The sequence below is a fragment of the Poecilia reticulata genome, chromosome 3 (assembly GCF_904066995.2).
Source record: "Poecilia reticulata chromosome 3, P_reticulata-male-v2, whole genome shotgun sequence".
NCBI classification, from domain to species: domain Eukaryota; kingdom Metazoa; phylum Chordata; class Actinopteri; order Cyprinodontiformes; family Poeciliidae; genus Poecilia; species Poecilia reticulata.
The window spans coordinates 24,219,383-24,244,825 of NC_088832.1; the positions used below are offsets into that span (position 1 = coordinate 24,219,383).

Below are 25,443 nucleotides of genomic sequence, written 5' to 3' on the forward strand. Positions count from 1 at the left end.
ATAAGCAAAAACAAATAACACTAAAGGAATACTAAGGACAGAGAAGGAAGAAATAAAGGTGGAGAAAAGAGTAAACTAGGAAAAAGTTATGGAAAAAAGTTGAAAAAAGACAGCGCCAACGGTGTGATTCATGTCTTACCTGTTACAGTATAATTTCTAAGTCCACCAGTGTGTGTGAATATGGTTCCGACACCTGTCTGGTTCAGGTGGTACCTCTGGATGACTCCCTTTGGACGGGAAGGAACAGACCAGCTCACATGGAGAGAGGAGGAGCTGATCGCTTTCACCGCTGGAGGCTTCACGTCCTCTGGAACGCCCTGAGCCGTCACGGCCACCACCTACCGACCAAAACACACCAAAAGAAACAAATAGTGACAAAAAGACTCGATGGTAACAGTTAAAAAAAAAACAACAGTCCTAAACAAGAAGAAAAGCACATTAAAACACTGCATAGAAAATGGATCTTGATTAAACAACAGAGCAAGAGATTCCTGACAAAGCATGGAGTCACAGCTTTTAGAGAAAAACTTTATTTTGGGTAAAAAACTGGATTTTAGGGCCAAGCAAAATACAGTGATTTGTCAGCCAGAGTCCATCATTTACCTGTAGAAATAAAGAGAAAACCTTCAAGAGAAAGAGCGTGTTTATTTCAAATTAATAAATTATAAATATGTTCATAAGAAATTATTTAAGTGCCACAAAATCTTCTTTTGACTGATGGAATAAGAAAATGCGTGCTGTTGCCAGTGGTGGGAAGTAACGAAGTACAAGTACTTCGTTACTGTACTTAAGTACAGTTTTCGTGTATCTGTACTTTACTTAAGTAGATTTAATAATGGGGACTTTCTACTTTTACTCCACTACATTTTACAGTAAGTATCTGTACTTTCTACTTCACTACATTTCTACAAAACTGTCGCGTTACTCGTTACATCCAAGTCGCGTTGCTCTTTTCTTCCGTTAAAATGTGAAGTTCAGGGACTTAAGGTGGCGGCGTAAAATCCGAGCAATAACGTGACTTAGTGTCTGTTGTCACCCATCGGCTCCACCTTTACTCGCACGCGGAGCTCCAGACATGCGCAGTGGTTTCCTCTGAGCGGGAGGAGATGTTTGTCTATAATATAATAGCTGCATAAATTGATATGGCGACATGTAAAATCAGCAGCGCTTCGCTTTCACAGACAGTGGGAACTTCGTCCAACTTTTAGCGTCACTTGGAAGGAAAGCTTAAAGAAAGGTAAGATCTGTGCTAGCAAAGCTAGCTGTACTGAGACACATGTTGCATCTGATGAAAAAAAGTTGTCACTCATGCGCTGAATTATTGTGTGGAGGTGTTGACTGAGGTGTCGCATATATGGGACAACGCTGTGACCAAAGTCTGCAATATAGTGATATGACATTCAGGAACGATCCGATTCTTCTGGACGGATCTTTACTAAGTCCTAAGGACTGAAGCCTCACTGAGAGCCGTTCTTTGTTCTTGTGTACACTGCGGTACACAGTGTGCGGTAGACATTCATTTAATCGCTGAATAAGTAAAAGTTGAACGTTGGACAGTGTTCATAGTTGAACGTTATTTACCGTTAATTGCGATGTTTCAGTTGTGGTTTCTGACATGGGCAATATGGGCAACCGCCCAGGGCGTTATTTTTCTAGGAATAGCAGGAGACCTCTGCGGATTGTAGCACAGCGATGAAAGCAAAACAGAATGAAGTGAGTTTTAATTGATACTGGTTAAATATATTTCAGCTCTAAGTATTTAATATCTAAGTGTTTTTATGGGAATGTGGATCTTTCAGATCAATCTGAAAACCAATTTTGATAGGTAAACTTAATGTTATTGTGTCATTTAGCACGGGGCGCTGGTCTTGGTCTTGGGTTCGGTGGTCTTGACTACAACTCTGCTACATGGCTCTTTGGTTGCATGTCCTCCACCCGGCCCGCACCTTCTTTACATCCCCTTTCAGTTAGATTTCTTTCTAAATAAATGTGACTAATGAAGTTCATGCTATGTTAGGACAGGAGACAAAATGTTTCCATCCCTGAAATTATGATTCATAGAATCACATATCCAAGTCTAAACTGTTACAGAGAAAATATACAATAAGAACATGTTTAATCTGTGGTAGTGTTAATTAAAATGGCACATTTCTGATGTATTAAAATTAAATGCGATCGGCACACTTTATGATATTAGCGATTAGGTAATGCATTCAGCGAGTACTTTTACTTTTAATACTTAAGTATTTTTAAAAGCCAGGACTTTTTTACTTTTACTTAAGTAAAATGTTAATGTGGTACTTTGACTTTTACTTAAGTACATTTTTGACTGTGTATTTGTACTTTTACTTAAGTACATTTTTTGAGTACTTTCTCCACCACTGGCTGTTGCAGCATAGATGATGCACTACAGCAAACAATGAAATCAGATGTTTAAACAAAAAGAGAAACTTTTCATGAGGAAAAGCTTCATCGCAGTGCGCTGCAGGAAATGTGATATTTTTCATCCCTATAAACAGTAACCTTTTTGATAAAATAAGAGCATAAAAAAGTACTCAAATTAAAAGCTTGGCAATAGCTTTATAAAATGAAAGAGATGATTAAATATATGTTTGTATACTAAATAAACACACAGCTATTTATTATTTCTGCAACTACATAAAAGAAATAAAAAGGAGAATCAATAAGTGACTTCGGCTTTTGTTTGCAAAGTGCAGCTGCTCAGTGTCATGACGAGAGTGACCGTCCTATTGTCGATTCCTAGTGTTGTGTCTGCAGGACTCGGTGACTGGTGGTAAATGCGGAGATCTCAGAATCACAGGGCAATCTGCTGCTGAAGGCAACAGGGATATCCTGCCTTAATAGACTGTCACTAGCACTTTCACCAGCTGTCCCACACAATGCTATGCAATTAGGTCGCTGCTACAACAACTAAGGAGACATACAAGCGCGCACACGCAGATAAACACACACAGGTATGTGTGAGTATATGCATTCAAGTACAGAGACGGCGACGAGGAGGAAACAGCAAAGGTGGAAGAGCAGACAGAGGTAAGGAAGACAGAGGGAGGGATGGGATCATTCAGGAACGTCTAGGTGTGCCAAAAGTTTAAATGTCAGTCGGTTCAAAAGCAACAGAAATGCAGAAATAAAGCTCATTCACCTTTGCAGTGATTAGAAGAACATCATTCTTAACAAAACTAGGGAATACTGACAGGCATGCGTCTGAAAGTAACTAAGTCGAATCAGATTTTATCCCTTCAATCCCACTTTTAAATCTTAATCCTGACATTCGTTTGGCAACGTCACTGCAATGTCTAAAGTATTCAAATGCAATATGTTGATGTCAAAGTTCATTCGTTGAAGCAAGCATAAAAAGTTTTATTTTTCATATTTTTAAAAAATGGGAACAAATGTAATGTTTTGATGTATAGCAACGTATTTTATTTCATGTTATCATCGATTCTCTTTCAAAAATCATAGAAATTGAGTCAAGAGTGCAGAGTTCATCCTTTAAAGATTGATTGTATGAACAAAAATAAAATCTCAATTTGGTATTCTTGTTGTCTGCTTTCCTAATCAGCCCAAAATACCACTGTGTGTTGACACCTACAGGCCTTAAAAACGGCTTCTGACACCTTTAGCTTGGACATTTTCATCTCCTAAATCTCTATGTATGAATCTGTGACACTCAATGACATGTAAAGTTTCTAGAAGCTCATCCTATTTTAAAGTGACACACTATCAAAGTTTAGTTTCAATCATGTTTAGTTTCAATCATGTATTTTTTGAAGTATGGATTTTCATTAGCGGTATTTTTAACCATTTGCCTTCGACTATTATTAACCCGAACATCATCTATTGTAGTCTGTATTCCAACTGTTTATCACTTTCCTTTATTCTGTCACTGAAATTTAATGTTTCTTACTTGTTTTTTGTTTTCACTTTTCTCCTGCCTTGATCCTGCAAAGTGAAATACAATTAAACTCACTTTGCCTGAATGGGTCTTAAAGTTGTACTCCACTTGAACTGAGTTACTGAAACAAGAATTACATAGTCTAAAGTTCAGATACTTGTTTGATCTCAACTAATCGAGACAGTCAGATTACACTTCTTAAAAGGTGCATGTAATTTAAAATGCCAAATGTTTGTGCAGAGAAAGATACGAACACTCAAACACAGAGAGACTGTGAGACGGAGACAAGACGGACTAAATGGCAGCTGCGAAAGCAAAGCAGCTGCTTAGATAGTGTGATGGTGTTGAAGATGAAAGGGGTTAAGAAAGTAAGGAGATAAGTGTAAAGAGAAACTGGGAACTGTGACTCTTAGATCAGGCGAACGACAGGAGACAAATGGCAGAGAGAACAGGGCAAAAGGATTGTGAGACGCAGAAGGACCAATCGCTCTTCCTCGCGCTCTAAGTGACCAACCGTATTAGATCAGCACCTTCTGTTGTCACAGTAGGTGTGTGCTTGTGAGTGTCTGTGTTTGTTCACAGGCAGCAGGTGTGAGTGCGTGCGTGTGTTTTTTGTGTATGAGGGAGCTGATGCCAGGTAATTGCGGTGGTGTATTAGGTTAGTTCAAGTTATCCCATAATTGGGACTGTTTGGCCAATTTTCACCGTTGTACAAACTAATCCGACTCACTTCTCTTCCGTCCACTGCAGGGAGAGTGTGTGAGCTTGTTTGTGAGCCAGATGGAGGGGAAAAATGGATTGCAGAGAGTTTGGGGTATTGGAGTACATGAATGCACACACGGTTAAGGTTTTCCACCAGAACAAAAGTCTCAAGAAACTTAGTATGTGGGAAAATATTTCAAGGAAGTTTAAGATTTCCTTTCCGCAAATGTTTAGTTGTACTCCACAGGTATCAACCATCCTATCATAACTTATAAATAAGTCACCTTGGATATATTAGTTGGACCTTTCTGTATAAAAAACTAAATCTACCTAAGCATCTTTTAGTAGCAAGTCAGAAAAGTAGTGGGATATGATTTATTTATATAGTGCCAATTCACAACAAATGTTTTCAAGTTTAGTTTTTTATTCAAATTAGTAAAAGGTTTTCCATCAAGTCACTGACTTGCATCAATCACCTTTTCTAATCAAGCATAGCGACAGTAGACAAATTAGAATAAGCTAATTCTATTTCAGAGATTACATTACACTGAATTTTATGTATTTGAAATATTAAAGGAACATGTTCAAAAGTATGAGAGACATAATATTAAATAAATACCATCAGAAGTTCTGATAAGCAGTTTATAGCTGCAACTTTAGCTACGGTGTTTATGTGTGGGAGCATTTTATTGTTTTCCCAACTGGGAAGAGGGAAATATAGCCTAAAAGAACAAAGAGGGAACACAGGAGTCTGAATGCTGGGTTCCTGACACATCCAACTCCGTTACTGAGTCTTCTTTTTCTGACGTGAACATGTAGAAAAAGGCAAAAAGAATAGCACAGCAAAATCTGTGATTTATAGGAATTCATCCACGGCACTTTTGAGTCATTACTTAAAACTTGTACACTGTATTTGCTGAGGCAATTCTAAGAATGATCTGCAAACGCTCAGAAACTTTAATTATTCTGTTTGTCTTCATCTGGAAGCATATAAAGAGTCGTGTTCTTATAAGGAACAAAATAAAAAAACATCAGAAATTGTCTTTAAAACCCTTATTTTTCTTAAAGGTAAGGTAATTTTATTTATATTGCACATTTTCAGCAACAAGGCAATTCAAAGTGCTTTACATAAATTTAAAGCAGACATTGTTAGAATATATTCTCAATAAAAGAACGCAGTTAATGAAATCTAAGAGTTTATGTCTGATCCTTCAGTCATGTGATCCTCAGTAATACATAATGCCTTTTCTCTCTCCAGCATTAGAAATTACACCCAGAAAAGAAGATGAAGATGGTTTACAAAGATTGTATATGTTAAATCATCTTAAGCACAAGGTTTGTTATGTTCTATTAATTTTGATAGAGAACTGAACCGTCATTGTTTTGCCTCCTCACTGCTTAATGTGTCAATTGTTTGGTAATTTTCCTTTCAATTCTTTGGTTACACATTTGGTACATTCAACCTTAATTTTTTTTACAGAATTGTGAAAGACACTACACAGTGCTTAGCAGCGATAAGCCGATGAAATTAATTGTTGCAGTGATATCAGCTCAGCTACAGCGAGAGAGATAGCAAGGGAGAATACTTTCTGGATGTATTATGTCCACTATCACAAACATCGGCAAGACTCAGCAAATCCAGAGTCCTGCATAGAGAGGGGGAGCAAACATAAGGCTAAAATAATTTGTTTCTGCAGATGAACATCACGGACTTACAGTGGAAACGTAACAGGTAAAGCAGATGGATGGAAAGCCTAAATTATAATTAGGGGATATAAAACTGAGCACTAGAAGCATGATGTGAACATTTTCATAAATCAGTATTTAGCTCCAGCTTGGGTTTGGAAAAAAGACTTCAGATTATTGTATACAATGATGACGTCATAAAGCCAAATGTTGAAATTTGGTCAAAAGGAAAGAAGTAAAACTGAAATATTTGTACTCAGATAAGTGCAGTATAACATATTTCTTATTAACATACTTCATTAAACATCTACTTCTTTTGAATACTAAAAATGTCAAGTTTTCAGAGTATATTAAGTTAACAAATCTAACAAATCCTCATTATATCAAGCTGCCACTTTATTGCGACACATGACATTCAAACATTTTAATACTGTCAAAATAAAACTACTGTACATTTTACACCACACATCAGGATTTTGTTTGATGTTGACCAGCAATAAAAACGTCCAAATAGAGGTAAGTTTTCTGAAGCCGTATCCATTTTATTGCCTAATAATTTATTGGTTTAAAACAAGCTGCACTTTTTAAAGATCTGATAAATATATTTGTCTCACCTTTGTGCTGTCGGTGCAGCCAGCCTGGTTACAGGCCCTCAGCTGGTAGACAAACTCCTGAAAAGGCCAGATCCCTCCCACATCAGTAAAAGTATTCTCATCTCCACGGTAACGCTCTTGTCCATCTCGCAGTACAACGTAATGGGTTATAATGCCTAAAATAAAACAGAGGAAGGTCTTTTCAAGATTTGAGTCCATCCACATACAGAGCCAACAGAACTCAGGGACAGACAAAGAGGATGCTTCGTAACACCTCACCATGAGAAAGTTAAACACTCACCGTTGGGTCTGGCCGGAGCTTGCCATTGCATCTGGACGATGTCGTTTCGTTCGCCCAGCCGACTCCAGCGGGGCGGGGCCAGTCCCCACGGTTCGTCTTCACGTGTTGTCACCGTCGTAACGTCAGTGGAGCCCGGGCCGAAGCTGTTCCAGCCCCTCACTCGATACTCATAGGTTGTAAAAGGCTCCAGATCAGTGTCTAAAATGCAACATAACGGAAAATAAATCTGTCTTTCACAAAGAAAACATTCTGTATTTGTGGTTGTGACCTCTTACATTCATTCAAACCTGGCACTAACATCTCTCATAGATCCTTTGAATCGGGTAGGACGGCGTATTTAACGCCCGCAAAAGGCTTTTGAGGTTGGCTTAACTTTTTATGTCTTCTGCATTTTGCTGCTGCTTTGCATCATTTCCAGGCCTTATTTCTGCACCAGAATCAATTTCTGAAGCAAACTTCTATAAATATATTCACAGTCAAGCACATAGGAACAACTTGGACCTGTTTTTTATGTTGCAGGCTTCATTTTCTTTGACACAAATTAAGTCAATTTTTGTCAGATAAATGTTGTTTAACTTTTTAATAATTAGTTTAACTGATAAAGAACTGAAGGTCCTCAAAACTTTAAGATCTACGTTAAACTGAAAAATCACACCAGAACGATCCTTCTAAATCAATAAGTGAGATGTAAAAGACAGTGCTCCTTTCTAAGTAATTCATTTGCAGATAAAAAGAACTTGCAAATATATATATATTTTTTTTGTTTTCACTTCATAAGCCAAAAATGTTCAGCTATCACTGGGCGCTGGCTGTGTTCTCGTTCACCACCTCCTCCAATCGTCCAAATCACCGTTAATGCAACTGCAAGGAGGGCAGATTATGAATGAATAGTTCAACCTGTGGTGTAAAGTTTATTTCAATCATTAATGAATCTGGTTTTATTTGCAGTGTTCAAAATAACATAAAAGTATTAAAGTTGTGTGAAAACTGGTGACAGTTTTGCTGCAGCAGAGCTTCATTTTGTAAGGTAACAAAATAATTTGTGCTTCATAACTTCTCTCATATTAAGTGTGACGGGTCATAAGGTCAAACTTATAAGTTTTGCAGTTGAAAAAGGTCTATGGTAAATGACTTGGATAAATCTGGACTGTTAAAATATGCTGCAGGCGACTAAAAACTCATTGACGGTTTTATACAAACATCGATTAACCTGCTGATATAGTTTTGTAGTCAGCCAGCGGCATCATGCAGTATTATGTTTATGTTAATGTAAAGCAGATAAAGAGGAATATCTGATAACTCAGACTGAATTGTAATACCAGGTGTGATCAGATATGCCTAAATCTATCAATTTGTGTATGAATCAGTCCGATTAGGTCATACATAAAAAACCAGCAGGCACAGGACAGAATGCTTCAAAAAGACACTTTATACAGACATGCTGTGTAAAGTATCTTATTACAAGAAACTGTAATAAGAATTGGTGTCTGAGTTTATTTTTCCTTTTTGTAATATAAATGCTTCAAAATGCAACAAAGGAGCAAAAATCTATCGTTTCAGAAGACCGGGTGGAGTAAGTGAAAAAGAAAACTTCAGGGGATTTTCAACCTCTTCCTTTTCTTAAAACGTATGAACCTTTAATGACACACAAAGGAAAGGTTTATGTCCACAACATCAGTTTAAAGATTCATCTTTCAAGCTGTTTACTATTATACTGCACACTGTAAGATACAACACAAATATGCACTGCCACTGGTGCAAAGTTGTAAACATGTGGCCATGGCGGCAGTCCCCCGACGCCAAGATTGTTACAACCCTTCTGGTGATGAGGTGTTACGTTACAGGAACATATATACATACAAATGCACTTGCACACATACATGGGCACTGCTTTTAGTAGTGCAAAGGGACTGCTGCTGTAAATGGCTCTGCTTAAACGGCCAGTCTGGGGCTCTTGTCTTTACTGCTGTCATAACTTAAGTAGCGAAACACAGAGGGACACAAATGTAAATACACATCAAACATCTTTGTTCCCCCAAAAAGATCTCAGTGCTTCGTCTGATTATTAACTTTTATGAATATAGGTTGTTTGTTGACAAAGTGGTACATTTTTATGGCTCTAACTGTAAATACAAAGCTGCCGGGGTTTGATATTTGTATATCATGATACTCTGTGTGTAAGTGTGCATGCGTGTGTTTGTGTGTGTGCGTGTGTGTGTGTGCGCATGAGAAACATCTGGTGTATGGTGGGTGGCGACAGCTTTATGTGCCTCTGCCCAGATGGTGTCACAGCATCGCCCTGAAACTCTTATCCTAACCGCTCTACGCCACACACACAAAGTAATCACATAGACCTACAGAGGTACTAACTGAATTAAAACACACGTGAAATATGTGAAATTATTGCTACAGAACCAAACATGCTACAAATACTCTTGATCACCTTTAATACTGAACAAAAAGTCTGCGATGCCCAAATAAACCCTGTGTGGCTGGACCAAAAATGAAGACACAATCATCCACAGACAGACACATAAACTTTTTCCCTTTGGGCTAATAAACTGTGGATCATTTTGAAACAGCATCTAAATGCCCGTCTTGCTTTAATTACATACACGTCTACAGCTCAGAGAGGATTAGCTGCTAACAGCGATTACCTTACACTGCAACAGCTGTTTTAAGTGTAGCATGGTATGTGTGTGATTCTGCAGGGGTGACGACCTCTCTGTACAGCCACCTGATTTCAGCAGCAAACACATTCAAATACACACTTCTACAATCTCATGTCACCGAGTTCTGCTCTTTTCATAGATCAGTTCTAGTTAGTTAGTTGTGCAACCATCTTACAAAGCAATTACAGCTGAAGTTGTTTTGGGGTATGTCTGTTATGGGGAAAAAATAAAAAATAAAAAATCAAGAGACTGACAATTCTCCATCCTAAAGCTCAGTCAGATAAAAGGGGAGCCTCTGCAAGCATCAGTTTTGTTAGTTTTACCACTTATGCTCAGTTTGAATTAGGCTGGGTTCTAATTAAGGTACCGTATTTTCCGCACTATAAGGCGCACCGGATTATAAGGCGCACCTTCAATGAATGGCCTATTTTAAAACTTTTTTCATGTATATGGCGCACTACGTTAGGCGCATAGAATAGACGCTTCCGTTTGGGTTGCCAATTTGTTCCGTACTCTATTATTACACATTCACATTTGTAAAGAAGTACTTTATACAGTAGGCTGCCCCAGTCGTTTCACTCACGGTGTTGGTGTTGCGATATTGTGCCCAAATGCTTTCTGGGTAACACAGACCAACCGACATGCTGCCGCTGCAGTCTCTGTCTCTCTTTCCCCGCCCCTCCGCCCCCCTGGCTTTAAATGTATTATCAAACTTTATTAACAAACAAGCGTTCTGACAACTATCCCAGCATGCACCGTGGGCTTCTTCTTCTACGGGGGAAAATGAAGTCGGCGGCTGCTTATCGTAGTTGCTAGACCTGTTGTGGCTCAATATTGGTCCATATATAAGGTGCACTGGATTATAAGGCGCACTGTCAGCTTTTGAGGAAATTGAAGGTTTTTAGGTGCGCCTTATAGTGCGGAGAATACGGTACTTTAACGCAGGAATATATTTTGTTCTGAATTATTTGATAGGAGCTCTGACAGTATGTTTATGGTTATTGTCCTGCTGTAAGGTCTAACAACACTACTTCGATTAAATCAATTTAGATGGTTCAAGGGTTTCTCAAACATGCATGAATGAGTCAAAACAAAACTCTGTGTTTGATGAAGAACTTACACTATGACATGACATAAAGCTCAAAAAAGTAAATTTAGCACCATTCTGTTCTTTGTTCCATTAACTTATTGTCTATGAAACCTTTAGTTTGTTGTCATCTTATTTTGTAAATTTTACAGCTTTTAAATGGCCTAATTTTTTTTTACTTTTTTCGATATCGTATCGAAACTCTAGGCCTTAATCCAACTGAGAACATAAGACAGGACATGAAACTGAAATTCACAGAACCTCTATATCCAATCAGACTGAGATTAAAATATTTTGCAAAGAACTGGTAAAAATCCAATTGTCTACATGTGCACAGCCATTCAAGACAAACCCAAAAACGCTTCCAGCTACAATGCAATGAAAACACTGAAACAAAAACTGCATTTATTTACCTGTATATGTGAGAACACTGGCCTCTCCGCTGTACACCACCTCCTCGTGTGACGGACACAGAGTTCCTCCTGACTCTGAGTTCTCGGAATTTGTGTGACTGTTTCTGTCAGATATTTTGTTAGGGTTTCCACCTCTGCTTGTCTGAACTGGCAGGACAGTAGAGAGGGTTTCCAGCGTGGTGCTGATGAATGGCGGTTGTGTCACGGACTGTGTGTCGGGGTGTGTGTGTGCAGTCAGGACCCAAGTGCAGGCAGTCAGAGATGGATCAAGGTCACATGAGCCACAGTAAGATGTAGCAGCAGCAGCCACAGGACACACAACTCCCTGCAAACACTGGGGCTGCACAAAGGAGGAAAAGAGACCGTGCAATAAGAGAAGAGCTGCTTAACATCAGTTTAAATACAGAGCATCTTTTGTATTTAAATGTATACATTTTGGAGTTTTTTTTCATGCAAATCTAGTGCATGACTTTTTGCATATTTGTGTGTGCTTTACATGCACCTTAATGACATCATTAGGGCTAATGAGAGCTCCCACTCTTTGTCTGAGTGCGTGCATGTGTGTGTGTGCGCTTGCATGAACCATCTCATGCTGACTTAGGAACACACAAACACCACATGACCCGAGGTGATAAATGGTGGATGGCACATTCAACGACTCCTGATGTGACAATAAGGACGAGTGGAAAGCTGAAAACTAATTCTGTCTGTCCACGTGTCCACTTAGCTGACTGAGACGTAGGTATTTTCTTCACTTGCAGTCAGAGGGACAGTGTTTGCCGTTTTCTTCAGCAGAGCAATCAAATTACAAATAAAGCAGTTTGTCGTTGCAAAGCCTTTCAGAAGAGATGAGTGAAAGGTGACAATAAAAAACTGAATCCGCTTTGAGAAGTGTTTCAACTGGAAACATACCGGTATCAGCAGCCCGGCCGTGGCTTGATCAGCACAAACGTGCCGTTGGGGGTCAAAACCAATCCCATTGCAGCATTTTTCGTCCAGATGTATGACCTTTGACCCACAACACTGCAGCTTCACTGTGGCATTTCCAGAAGGGTGAATTGTGGGATATCCGTTGTCGTCCACACAGCAAAGTGAGGTTGAAGAGTTTATATACTCTTTTCCACAGCAGATAAAACCTAAAGACAAGAAATGGGTTTGGTGTCATTGTTGTACTGCATCCTTACTTTAGCATGGCAGGTCATGTTTTTCTACTGAAAAACAAATACACAGGCAGGCAACGTATTTATGGCCTGGTCAAATGAGACCAAAACACTTTGGATTCCATTAAACACAATGATTGAAGGTAAAAAAAAAAGACTTAAAATCCAGAAGCAATAGTGAAGTTTGGAGGTGGGAAAATCATGGTGTGGGGTTGTTTGTCAGCACACCATGCAGACAGACTTCATATATTTCAGAAAAGAGTACTGGACAAATACACATTTTAGACACAAAAAACTGCTGTCATCTACCAGGATGACGAAGATTAAACAAAAACGAATGTTTCAACGTGAAAATTATACCAAACACTCAAAAACTAGTTTCAGAGAAAAAAGCTGTGAGAACCAATAACCAAAAGGCCAAGATAATTTTATTGATCCACTCATCACCAACAAAGGCTTGTGTATGGAACAAATTTCAGTAAGTGCGTCATTCCGTCTTATTACTAATAACTCGGTATGTGGACAGCTATGACTTATGTGGTGGACTATAATAATAATAAACTCCCCCCCCCAAAAAGTAAAGTACAAGCGTGAGAGAAAACACAATGAATTCAGGAATTACACACCTGTTTAAAAGATGAGTTTTCAAAAAGAGCGATATTAGCTCTCGGTGCGTCTGCCTCCATCATCTCCATCAGCAACAACCTCGTTAAATGACAACATTACGTTGTTGATCCTCTGCATTCCTTACTTACTCTCTGCTCTTCATCTGATTTGCTCAGGAACAGAATTTAAGTTGAGCTGAATACTTTTTCTTATCATGCTTATATACATCCACCTTTCCTATTCTCTCCTTGGAACCAAGCATATCTCTCTTCCTCTGGTATATTCGCGGCTCGGCAGCAATATTCAGGCCCCGCTGTTGAAAACGTGTAAAGGAAGAGGAGGTGTGTTTGTCGGGGAGCTGCCATCTCTGACAGTGATAGGTGATGTCTGTCTGCCACTGCATCACCTTCAGCAGCAAGGTGACATTTAAAATACATGCTATTCCTCTATTTGTGTATGTTTTGCCGTGGAATATCAAATTTCAAGGATGTGTTTTTTTAAACATTCTCCAGATATTCACTTTTCAGATTCAACTCACTTGAGTTTTGTACGGCTGGCATCCAGCTGGAACTGCAGAAGATGCTGAACATTTAAGGCAAAATTACTGCTGGGAAACATTTTGGGGGTTTGGAAGAGAGTTTAAAGTTTTTAACATTTGAATTATTTAAAACTACACACACACTACACACAGTGTCACTGGCAAATTATTTAAACCTTTTTAGAACATTAACTTGACTTACATTCTTTGAAATTCAGCTGAAAGTAAAGCAAATTTATGGGAAATAAAAGTTGCATTAAAATGTTTTTTTTTTTTTATATGTACTTTTGCACTTTTTAAACCAATTTAAACATTTAGTCTTCTTAGGTTCCCAGCTAACATAATTAATAGGAAATCTAAATAAACTAAAAATAAAAGTTGAGTTGTTCAGGTAGAATGTTTTCAGACATTTAGTCATCTGCATTGAATAAAATGAAAATTATTAAAGCTATGGAAGGTAATTTCAATAAAAAATGGAACATGTGGTATAAGCTTGAAATTTCTAATCTAACAATAAGCAAATTACGTACAGTTGAGTTCATTTGACTGAAATATATTTCAGTCAAGAAATGGAGCAAGTAACAACAACAATATAATATATGGCAACCAAAACCAGCTAAAGCACATCCTGAACCTGATTGTGCTGCCTGGCAAAGACCTTCCTTTCACATAATCTGTAATTGCACTGAAAGAAGATTTGACCTGCAGATAGATAAGATATGACTAAAGCTATAATATTAAAACGGGCAACAGAAACCCAAATGTTACTGTCATGAATTATTTTGTGTAGATACTCCATGCTGAGCCCTGCTAGATGCCACCTGGGGGGCGGCGGCCCACCATGGCCATCCTTAAATCCACCACTGCTTCCAGGCTTCGGCTGTGCATTCAATTAAGGTTATAATATACTGTGTTAGACTCAGCAGCTCCCTACTGCGATGCTACATTAGAAATACAAATGAGGGTAGGAGGGTTACTCTAAAAATGTGCTGTGACGAAGGCAAATAAAAGCGCTTGTTGTAAATTTGACTCGCCTGTCTTTACAGAACAATTTATGTGTTGCTTAGATGAAGAAAACAGCGATATGCTAAAAAGTCATTAAGGACTATTTAACAAGTAAATATATCCTTCCTGGTGGCATCATCTACCCCCTGCTGTGTTGGCTATTTTATTTAATAACGGACATTAAACTCTAAGTCATAGCTCTATATCATGGCCCTGTAATGGGGCTGTAGCTAGTTATAAAGTGATAAATAACTTATTGTTTCACGCTCTAATCAGCATTCACACTTCACGCACATTAAATGTTGTTAATTTATGCAATCATTCCACTTAAAGGCCAAAAGTTGAGAATGGCACATATTTTATTCTGCGCTGTTGCAGAGCATTATATGCTCAACACATCCATCACAGGCTCCATATGACAGGGAAACGCATGTGTGTGTGATTGTGTGACATAAAGGCAGCCTGACGGCTACTAACTCACTTAGCAGCGGCAGATGTTGCGGAGCGGAGCGGAGCAGGGTCTTGGTGGCCAATTCCCTCTGCGCCTTACTTCAGCTTCAATGACGCGCAAATAAACAGCTCAACACTTTTCTAAAATAGCTTTTCTTTACTCATCCCTTGTCCTCCTGCCAGTCTTACCTCTACTCCTCTGTTTAAACATAAAGCATAAAACAACCAACGTGTTTTGGTCCAAGCTGCACCAAGCCAGTGGTTTTCATCTGTGGCCTCTGGCAGACCAGACCTGGTGATCATTTTTAAGACTTAAAGTTTCTGCATTCCTCTCCATCCTCAGTCATTTTTGGTGTCTTTCCTTCTGACACAATCTGGTCTCGATCACCACCGTTTTCTTTGTTATAAAATTCTTTTCTTTTAAAACTAAGTGCAGCTTGCAGCACCCTAGACAACTTTTTTTGCAGATAAGAGCCCTCACTTCTTCTATTGCAACTTTTTCTCTTGGCAACATCTTGAGGATTTTCTCCTGTCACAAACTTTGTTTCCACATTTACTTTTTTCTGTCTCTCTGCAACTTTACAGTTCGGTCTGATGTTTGTTTACAATACTGCAGCTTTCGTTATTACTGCATTATCATCCATTCAGCAGAAATCCAATCCCTGTCTCTGTAAGCGTTATCTGACATGCCTGAACATTTGTGTTAACATTCTACAACACACACACAGATTTTTTTTTCCCCACCTCTCCATAAGCTGTGTTTTTCCAGTGATGTCTATGCATAGACAACATTTTATTACACACCTCTTGTTTTCTCTTTTGCATCACTGAAAGCTTCAGCCCTAATCTTCAGATTTACGCAGGATTTGCATACATTCGTTAATAGCGTCGGGAGCGCAGCGTCAACACAAGGTGCTTAGACAATGTGAATTATTATTAGGGTTTCAGTCATTCCACTTAATGATAAGTCAATATTTAGACCCGCCAACGAACTAAAGATAAAAATGTGTGTTGTGGATTAGTAAATCCGAGCTCTCTAGGAGACCAAAGCCCCTCCACAACTTTAAACAAACCAAACACTTTTAAATACCTGAATATATTACAAGGGGTGTGGAACCAAGTGCACAGCAAGTACATGCATTCAGAGCATTTCATTGAGCCTTGCAGACCCTCTGCTTGTTTTACAAATGTGCATCCTTTGTAGACTTCAACAAGAAAACACACCAAAAGGTGTTGTTCTCAGTAACACTATTCACTTAAAAATTCAGTTTATTTCTACTCTCCCGTACACATGCATGCATGCTGCTCGGAAAATGTGTCTGTGTGTGCACATGCTTGCACTTTGTGCTCCTCAGAGGCCTGACTACATGTCATGTCGAGAGATAAAATCAGAGAGGATTGACTTTCTCACACAGTGCAGAGTTCCCCTGTGAACACACACATATGGACGAGGAGGCAGCAATCACACTTGCATAATAAAAGAAGATGTACATGCTTTTTCCCAGAAGGCCAGTTGTCCTATTGTCTTTGAGAGTTTTTTTTTGTAAACATTTTTTTACAGCAACATTACCAGCTGGACTTGTTCATGAAAATGTGTGCAGAGTAATTCATTGTGGTTCTCAAATGTACACATAGTTTTCCCCTTTTAATGTGAAATTTACTTGGTACATCAACTGAAAAACATCTGTTAAGATGAAGTAAAAAAAACCAACAAATATCCAAGTACTTAATCACAGTTTACGCAAACCTATAAACGAAAACTTTGCTCCATTGTCAACATCCACTTTTCTTGTGCTTCTTGTGCAAAGAACAAAAAGGATCTAATTTTACAAAGGTATCAGTAAAGAGAACAGTGCACAACGTTGCACAGCATTATTTATGTACTATGGATAACTGAGATGTTCCATTGAGGCCATTAAGAGGCCACCAGAAAGCTGCAGAGATGTTCAAGCAGCCTTTTTACAGGGACTTAAAATTAGGCATTGGAGTAAAAATTAGGTCATAAATTTCATTTTATTTTGACTTATAAGAAGCACATAAGTTAAAAGAAATGTTCATGCTGTCAAACAATTAGTAATTAATGTTTTACCTTTGGACTCCACAAGTTATTTAGTTCTCATTTGTGGTGTGGAAGTTAGATTTAACATTATTTTGATTTAGCTGTTAAATATTTATTTATTTTTTACTTTCTAGAGTTTTAGTTAAGCAGGTTCCCAGATAATAAATTAGACTCTTGATTTAACTGGTGATCAGGTCCCAATTTATTTTCAGCAAGGCAGTAATTTACCTGAGGTAATACAACTTTTACAAATTTTCAAGGACTGAAGTGGTCTAAAGTGTGAAAGAACTTCAACCAGGTTTAGAGATTGTTGTTGCTGTTTAAGTAAAGGTCTGATTTCGAAGATTATAAATAAATATATCCTCACATTATCCTGGCATTTAGCAAGTAGAAATAATTTTAGTAATTGTAGCTGATCTAAAACAAGAAAAGCTTGGTCAGACTTAACTTCAGACAAAAGAAACGCGTATCTTTTTATTCTGTAACTATTATTTGTATTTTGGAGAAACTTTGCTTTATGTGATACAAGAAGATACAAAGTTTTATGTTTAAAACCATGTTGTTTAGAATAATTTACAAATAAACAAAACTGTCAATACTTTTAGTCAAAAAAAGTTAAGTACTTCTCTAATATTAATCTAAAACAGATTTCTGTAAAGACACCAGAAATGAAACAAAAAATATTGACATTGTGGTGATAAATTTATGATAAGTTAACTGATCTATAATGTGTTACAGCAGCAATAAGAATACAACAAATGCAAATACAACTTGGTCTGACTGTGGCGTCTGACAGCCTGTGCTTTCACTCTTGCCAGTCATTAAAGTAAACCTAATAGAAAAGTCATCATCATAAATACATTAACAGAGAGAGAAATGTCTTCCCGAGTTACGGGAGCACTTTGTCTTATAAAGCAGCCAGACGCTGCTGTTTGGGATGCACTGGTGTTGGCCATTTTCTAACCCATCAATGCTGAGAGGCTTTTGGCAATGACAGACATTCACACAGATATTTACACACTGGGAAACTGAGGAAAACCTACAGAAAAAGTAAGCAAAGAACCAGTGGAGATCCGTCTAAAATGCAGATACATTCAGATGCGTATGAACACAGAGACTTGCGTAAAAAGTGTTGAATGGAGGAAGTTTAAATAAGAAGTCTAGGCACATTTGCACTCGCATACAAGCAAATGCTTTCCCTCTCACTACGCAGCCAGCCTCTGAGCGAGCTAGCTTAACTACTGGGATAATTTCCCTCCAGCAAATGGTCACTGTGCCCTTGAAAAACATATTTGATTATTACTTTTTCTCCCCCTCCTCTTTTTTTCTTTTAGCATCATCACAGCCATTTTCATCACGCGCTCTGATGATGGCACGGCAAGGCGCGTTAAGATAACACCCCGGCACCGCCAGGCTTTTAACACTTAAACGGTGAAAAGGGATATTCAGATTTGTCCTTGAACGTTTGGATAGGGCCTGCTGGGCTGGGACAGAGGGAGGGAGCAAGTAAGAGAAGGAGTTAAAGAAATGCTCACAATTTTAAGATTTACTCACTTTCAGGGGAAAAAAAAAAAGTGAGGTGGGGTGAGCATTTATGGTAGCACCCACAGTGAGAAATGGGGCTGGTGAGGTTGAAGGGCAGACCGAAGAGTTGAGACCTGGACGCTAGAAAGAAAAAGTGTAAAGGGGAAATGGTTAGTGAAACGCACAGTGAAGTGGGAGAGAGTTGGGACACCATGGGAGGCCGAAGGCTTCCCACAAGTTCCTTTAAACACCATCTAATCTCTCTAAAGTCTTAGTTGCACATCTTATATACTAACTAAGACTCCAAAGAAAAAAGAATCAAGTAAGATTATAAGTTGGTACTGAACCTGCAGCATAGCAGGAAGTACTGCGAGAAAAATGGGATTCTTTGAAGACAAACAGAGTTTAATATACTTGAAAGTGAAATCGAGTGCTGTTTGAACAAACAAGCAGATTTGAAAGGAAGGGATTTAGCACAGAGACTTTGTGTGATTGTGTAACAACTGGAGAGACGGAGGGAAGGATTAGAGCTCATCTCAATAACACACCAGAAACAGGAGAAGTGTGCAACAGCAAAGTTAGTTTAGTGCCACTGATCAGTTTCATCAATCAGCCACAACATTATGACCACTTACAGGTAGGAGAAGCAGTGATTCTAGCCTTGTTTTGTTGCAGTCATGAACAGAGTACTTTTTGTTGTAAACTGATTATATTTTATTAAATGCAACTGAAATATTCACAAAATCAAATAAAAAGTAGAGTAGTTTCTTTTTTTTCCATATATTTCTCAAACTGCAACAGAGAAAACCACAGACTTGAGAGGATTTTGAAGGAAAGCCCATTCCAAAATTTGGGGGAGACTCAAGAACTACCAACTAGTTCTTTAGTTGGTAGTTCCAGAACTATCAGACAACCACATGGGCTACAGCTGTGATGGGCCAGCTGTTAAGCTACTAATTGCCTGGAGAATTTCAGAATTTCTCATCTGGGCTACTGAGAAAAAGAGAGGATGTTTGGTGGTTCAAAGTCTTCTTTTCCAATAAAAGTATATTTTGCATTCCTGTCTGGAGGACAAATGGAGTGGCAAAGCATCCAGGTTCAGTGAGATCCAGTGTGAAGTTTCCAGAAAGAGTGATTTGGCAAGCAATATCCTTTGATGGTGTTGATGTGTTTTATCAAGTCCAAAGTTAGTGCAAATGGGGATTTTACAGACGGGGTGTCCAATGATGACCCTCAGGGGCCAGAATCCCGCAGGTTTTAGTTCTCTCTCTGGTGGTAGTTACTGCCTCCTCAGCGTTTGAATATTCTGCAGAGGCCTGCTAACAAGCCATCCTTTGATCCAGGTGTGTGGAACCAGGATGAGAACTAAAACATGCAAGATGCCGGCCTTTATTTTAGAGCATATGCTGCTATGCTATATGAAGATGCTGGTTCCAATGTTGTACTGAAATAAATACTCTCTGAGAGATAGTCATAGTGTTCACCATATTGAAACACCTCATAGTGAGAGAAGGTAACCTTAAGGTTTATGAACTTTGATTTCAGCTTTTTTTTTCAGCAGATGGATTTTCAAACCATAGAAGAAGAGCATGTAGGGCCATTTTCAAGGTTATTTTTAAAGCAAAAAAATCAACTCCTCTTTAACGGGATCTAACTCAAAAGATATCAGGAGAAACTCGACACTAGAAATCTCAAATCTCAAAGTTAGATGTAAAACAAATTAAGATTAAGACGAAACTCAATAAAACAGAGTTTAGATTTGTTACCTTGGAAGCGTGAAGGTTTCCACATCCATGTTTCCCTACAAGTGTGTGTGTGTGTGTGTTTATGTTTAACTGTGGTTTTGTGTTGATATGAATACTGGCATGTTTGTGTTCGTGTGCACATGTGCGCACAAGCCGGTATGCGTATCTGTTGCCAGACAGCTGTCTCCTGGCATTGCTGTTCCCCTGCAGTGTGTGTGTATGGTTGTTGACAGTGTGGACGGTAATGTGTGATAGATCGCACTTCAGGGACCCCATAATCACATCAGCCTAACCTAGTCTATCAGCTGGGCACAATGGGATACCCTTCACTCCTCCTTTAATCTGCTCCATCTACCTCTTCACAATTATTCTGTTCTTTCCAGCTCTCACCCCTACTGACTTTAACCCTCCTTTATCCTGGTATTTTAAATATTTACTAGCTAGCGCTAATTCTCTTTAGCGTTTTCTTGAATCTTCTGTTTCTTGTTCCTTGCAAATAAATTAATATTCTTTTGCATAATGTAAATATTGCAGTGGATTCTGTTTGTGCAGGTTTTCCTCCTCAACTTTACACCAACTCAGCTTTATAAATCTTACTTTATCATAAAAGTAAAACAAATTATCTTCAGATGAAATGGACAGAGTAATGAGTGCAAGTGATGCCAAGGTTAAATAAACTATCCTGCTGTAGCGTGGCTGCATGCATGATGTGTGTGTGACTCTTTGGAAACCGATGAGTTGGGTTGAGGTTGCATAGCTAGCCGCAGCGCTCCCCGACTGTGCATAGCACCCGGCAAATGGCCCTTAGCCTTGCTAGCACTCCTAGCTCTACGATCCATCATACCATATGCTCTCAATAGGGAAGCTAACGCTAATGACTGATGAGTGAATGAGAAGGAGGGAGGGTGACAAGAAAGAAGATAACATGGAAGAAGAAAGAAAGCGTAAGAGACCAAGCAAAGAACAAACTGATTCATTAGACAAAACCAAAGGTGACATTAAAGATAAAAACGAGATGGAAAATAAGTAAAAGAGGAAGGTGAAAAAGTTTAGATGGAGGGGAGCATATGCACTCCTTGGGAGGCCTTTTCAAGTGAAGGATGACCATAGAGACTGCTCAGTTACAAGAAAGAAAAGAGGATGTGGTTCAGGAGAAGAAAAGAACAAAAAACAACATTATCAATCAACCGAAGAGGTCAAAGGATTGTCTAGAAAAAAGACAAAACTGGAGGGTTCTCCAGCATAGTGTTTTATCTACAGTCTATCAAGAGACTAAACAGGAAAATCTAGTAACTCTTGTAGAGTTTGTCTAATCATGCATTTATTTTGTGATAAGTAAATTGATGAAGCAGAGATCTTGTGTGTGCCTGTAATTGTGTGTGTGCATGCGTGAAGTATGGTTGATAGGCTAATGGAATACTATAAGCCTGCCCATATGGGGCCATTGTTTATAGGTGATGAATAGAGTCCACGTGTCTTTATCTGGCATTCAACACAAGGCAAACCCTGCCGAGGGCACCCTGTTGACTTCGAGTGTGTGTGTGTGACTGTGTGTTTAATATGTGTATGTGTGTGACAATGAGTGTGTGTGAGACAAAGAATGAGTGTGTATTTCTCCCGCTGTGTGCTTGGCAGTGCCCTCAATGGTGCCATCCTGAGCGCGTTTCATCATCATCTGCCATGACAAAGATGTCTAATGACACACACGTACGTTGACACTGACACATAGACACACGCACAGTCCCATCTGTGCCGTAGTATCTGGGTGCTTTGGGACACTGCGGGAGAGGAGGACAGGGAAACGACCCCGCGTTCCTGCACCATGTGTCTACCTCTCCACCCATTCTTATCCTCTCTTCTATCGTTTGTCATCTTCTTCCTAATTCTCTCATCCACTCACTCTCATAAACACAAAGATACCACCAGGAATTTGACCCTGACAAAACCTCTTTTTTATGCATCAGAGTAACTAGTTTTCTAAACAAAAGAGTCCTTTGAGCACAGCACTTAAGAGTGAAGCACTTTAACTAGCAAACGCTTTTGGGGAAAAGTCTAGGTAGTTGCATTTTCCCATTTTGCAACTTTTGCTGCTTCTACATGACTACATGTGTGGTTTTCTCTGCCACGCACCTGGTTTATATGCATGTACAGCATCATCACAGCAAACCAAGACATCATCTACGATTTTGCCTCCACAGCACTGGACCCTGTAGCCATCATGCAGTCTCCCACTGCAGCAAAGCTGGCCGCCTGTCATGGAATAAGGAACCCCCCCACAGCAGCTGTCACCGGGCCCCACAGAGACCCGGCCCTGCAAGTGGTCAGGACAGCAGTATTCATCTAGAAAGACAAGGACAGATGAAGGAAAGACTTGAGCAGCATTGAGAAGACTAGACTCAAACCAAGTGGAAGATAATTAATCAGACGTTGGTCCAAACAAAGAAAGTAAGAGAACATACTGGTTTTTACAGGAACATAGTATCTTCCACAGCACTGATGATTAGGCTCAGATGGGACAAGTTTGCCATTGCAGCAAACGGGGTGGGAGGAATCATCCCAGCCAACATACAGCTCATCACAGCAATGGTGATGTGGCTTTCTTGTGTGCAGAAATCCATTGCAGCATATCTGCTTAACACACAAGTGCATATACAGGGGGGAAATGTTTATTTTTGAAGATCAATATAGAAAAATCTACACCGTCAAAGCATTTATTTATTAATCATATTAGCATATGGAAATAAAATACTGTCTGTGGCTTTGTATTAAAGAAATACACAGCATCATAAAGAAAAAACTTTAGACCTGTTTTACGCCTGTGTTTATTTGCACTTTAATTATCTTTTTACTGTGTTTAGCATTACACATGTAACTGTGAAATGTGCTTTACAGTGTATTTGAAATAATAGCTTAAATTTAACAGTAGAAGAAAAACCATATACCTGTGTTTCAAGATGAAAGCAGGAAGTCCCACACACGCTGTGACCCGCAGGACACTGCAGATAGGAGCATTTAAACCTTAAACCACCGCCACTGTCAGAGGACGGCGTTACCCCTGTTGACCTATCGGTGCATGATCTAAGGGTCCGTCTTAAAACCTCGTAGCCCAGCATGATCCCACTGGGTCTCCCCGGATGGGCCCAATCTAATCTCACCACTCTGTCAGAGGAGACGTGGAGGGAAGCAAAAACAAAGTGAAAGTGATAGGCAGGAGTAAGTGTCTCCTTCACACTCCATTTTCACAAATGTACACATGCAGTCGCCCACACATGCTTTCAAGCACAAATGCATTCATGCATGGTTAATGTCTGACAAAGTTGAGCTACAGTACCAAGGTGTGTGTATCTTTATACACTTTACAGTATTGATTTTCTTCCTTTTTTAACGCTGACATTTTAGCAGGGAAAATGATCTGTGTTCTGACACACAGCTACAACCTGCAGAGTGTCCTGGGCATCCTGAAACCCTAACCTAAAAAAAATCAGCATGAAAAAATGGCTTGCAATAATTTTCAGTTTTTCACTTGATGTAAAACATTATACATGACACTTAGTGACATTTATATTATACTGATGTCAAATTCAGCTCCTGTTAGTTTTATCAATTTCATGTATTTTTCCTTTCAAAACAAAATAAATAACTAAAAAATATGCTGATATGCATCAAAAAATGTCCTGTGATTTTATAATGAATGTTTGTTGAAGACTAAAGTCAATTCCACATAAGGATATGATGAAAATGTGTTGATTTGAAGGAAAACAAGAGTAAAATAAAAAAACAGGGAAACTTTGCTCAATTGCTCCAAAAGATATTAAGAATGAATCCAAACATTTTGTTGGCTATTTAAAAGACAATAAAAATCAGCTAAGAATAAATATTAGATAATAAATGGATTTGTAGCAAAACTTTGAATGTGTTTTTATCCTGGAAAAAAGACAAACTTATAGTGAAGATTGGCAACGAATTAACAGACTGAAACACTTTTTAGTGTGAAATTGCTCAAAATCAAAGTTAAATAATCCTGATCGATAGATAACAATGACTAAATATGTCCAAGTAAATGTTCCTTTACACACTGTGCTGCACAACAGCACATACATTTTTACTTTGAATGCCAAATTATTAGCATAACTCTTAAATATATTCTGTTGTAAAATAACAGCCATAGAGTATTTTGCACTATTGGGCCAACAAATAAAAAAACACACTTTACACTAACACTTTTATCATTATATCCATCAAATTGTACTCACTAAGTATTAATTAGAGTTTTCCAAACATAATAAAGGTGAATTGATGTCGTAAACTAAAGTAGCGCTCAAGTTTAAGAGTAAAAGAGCAACAATACTCATAGTGCACACCTGTATTACCTGGGACTGATCACCTGTGCGTGTGGCCTGGGCAGATCAGCTGGCAGGTCTTCTACTGTGGTTGTTCTGGTAATACTACTGCGAGTGCATGCATACACTGTGCACACCTCCACCTGAAATACACCTTATATTAGATGACATAAAAATTATACTGCTGAAATTTTCTACTTTATATTGCATTTGATTGAATACTTGTATATTGTAGACTGTAAAAGGCAGCAGGTCCCCCAGAAGGTATGAACCGGAGCTGTTGTCTACACTGCCATGAAGGCGATCATTAACGTAGATGCCGTAACCAGTAACTGCTCCGTTGGGTCGATGAGGAGGGAACCAGAGGACACGTGCGGTGCTGCTGTTTACTGGAACCACTTCAGGGGCAGACATCCCTTCTGGCTCTGAGAGAGGCAGAAGAGGGACACATAAAAAAAGTAATTCAATGAAAAAAAAAAAAATAATAATAACATGAGACAAAATAAAAGGTGACTATCCCAAAAATGATCTGGTAGAATCTGTAGGATCAATAAATCCAGCAGTTCTGGTCTGAACCAGAAAGATGCACCAGTGAAAGAAGGCGGACTCATCGATTCTACAAGGCCTAGTAAAAGTATTAATACCC

The 25,443-nt window shown here is 38.8% G+C and overlaps 1 protein-coding gene across 3 annotated transcripts in view; it reads right to left on the bottom strand.

The window, feature by feature from the left end:
- ush2a (Usher syndrome 2A (autosomal recessive, mild)) overlaps positions 1-25,443 on the bottom strand; it is a 193,622-nt gene that overhangs the window by 47,721 nt on the left and 120,458 nt on the right. For all 3 annotated transcript variants that reach the window (XM_081605303.1, XM_081605301.1, XM_081605302.1), the window contains exons 58-67: positions 25,020-25,222; positions 24,828-24,940; positions 23,400-23,616; positions 22,917-23,085; positions 22,588-22,797; positions 12,283-12,506; positions 11,371-11,710; positions 7,199-7,396; positions 6,919-7,073; positions 140-338 (exon numbers count right to left, since the gene is read on the bottom strand). In XM_081605303.1, coding sequence (XP_081461429.1) covers positions 140-338; positions 6,919-7,073; positions 7,199-7,396; positions 11,371-11,710; positions 12,283-12,506; positions 22,588-22,797; positions 22,917-23,085; positions 23,400-23,616; positions 24,828-24,940; positions 25,020-25,222 — 2,028 coding nt within the window. The remainder of the gene's footprint in view (positions 1-139; positions 339-6,918; positions 7,074-7,198; positions 7,397-11,370; positions 11,711-12,282; positions 12,507-22,587; positions 22,798-22,916; positions 23,086-23,399; positions 23,617-24,827; positions 24,941-25,019; positions 25,223-25,443) is intronic.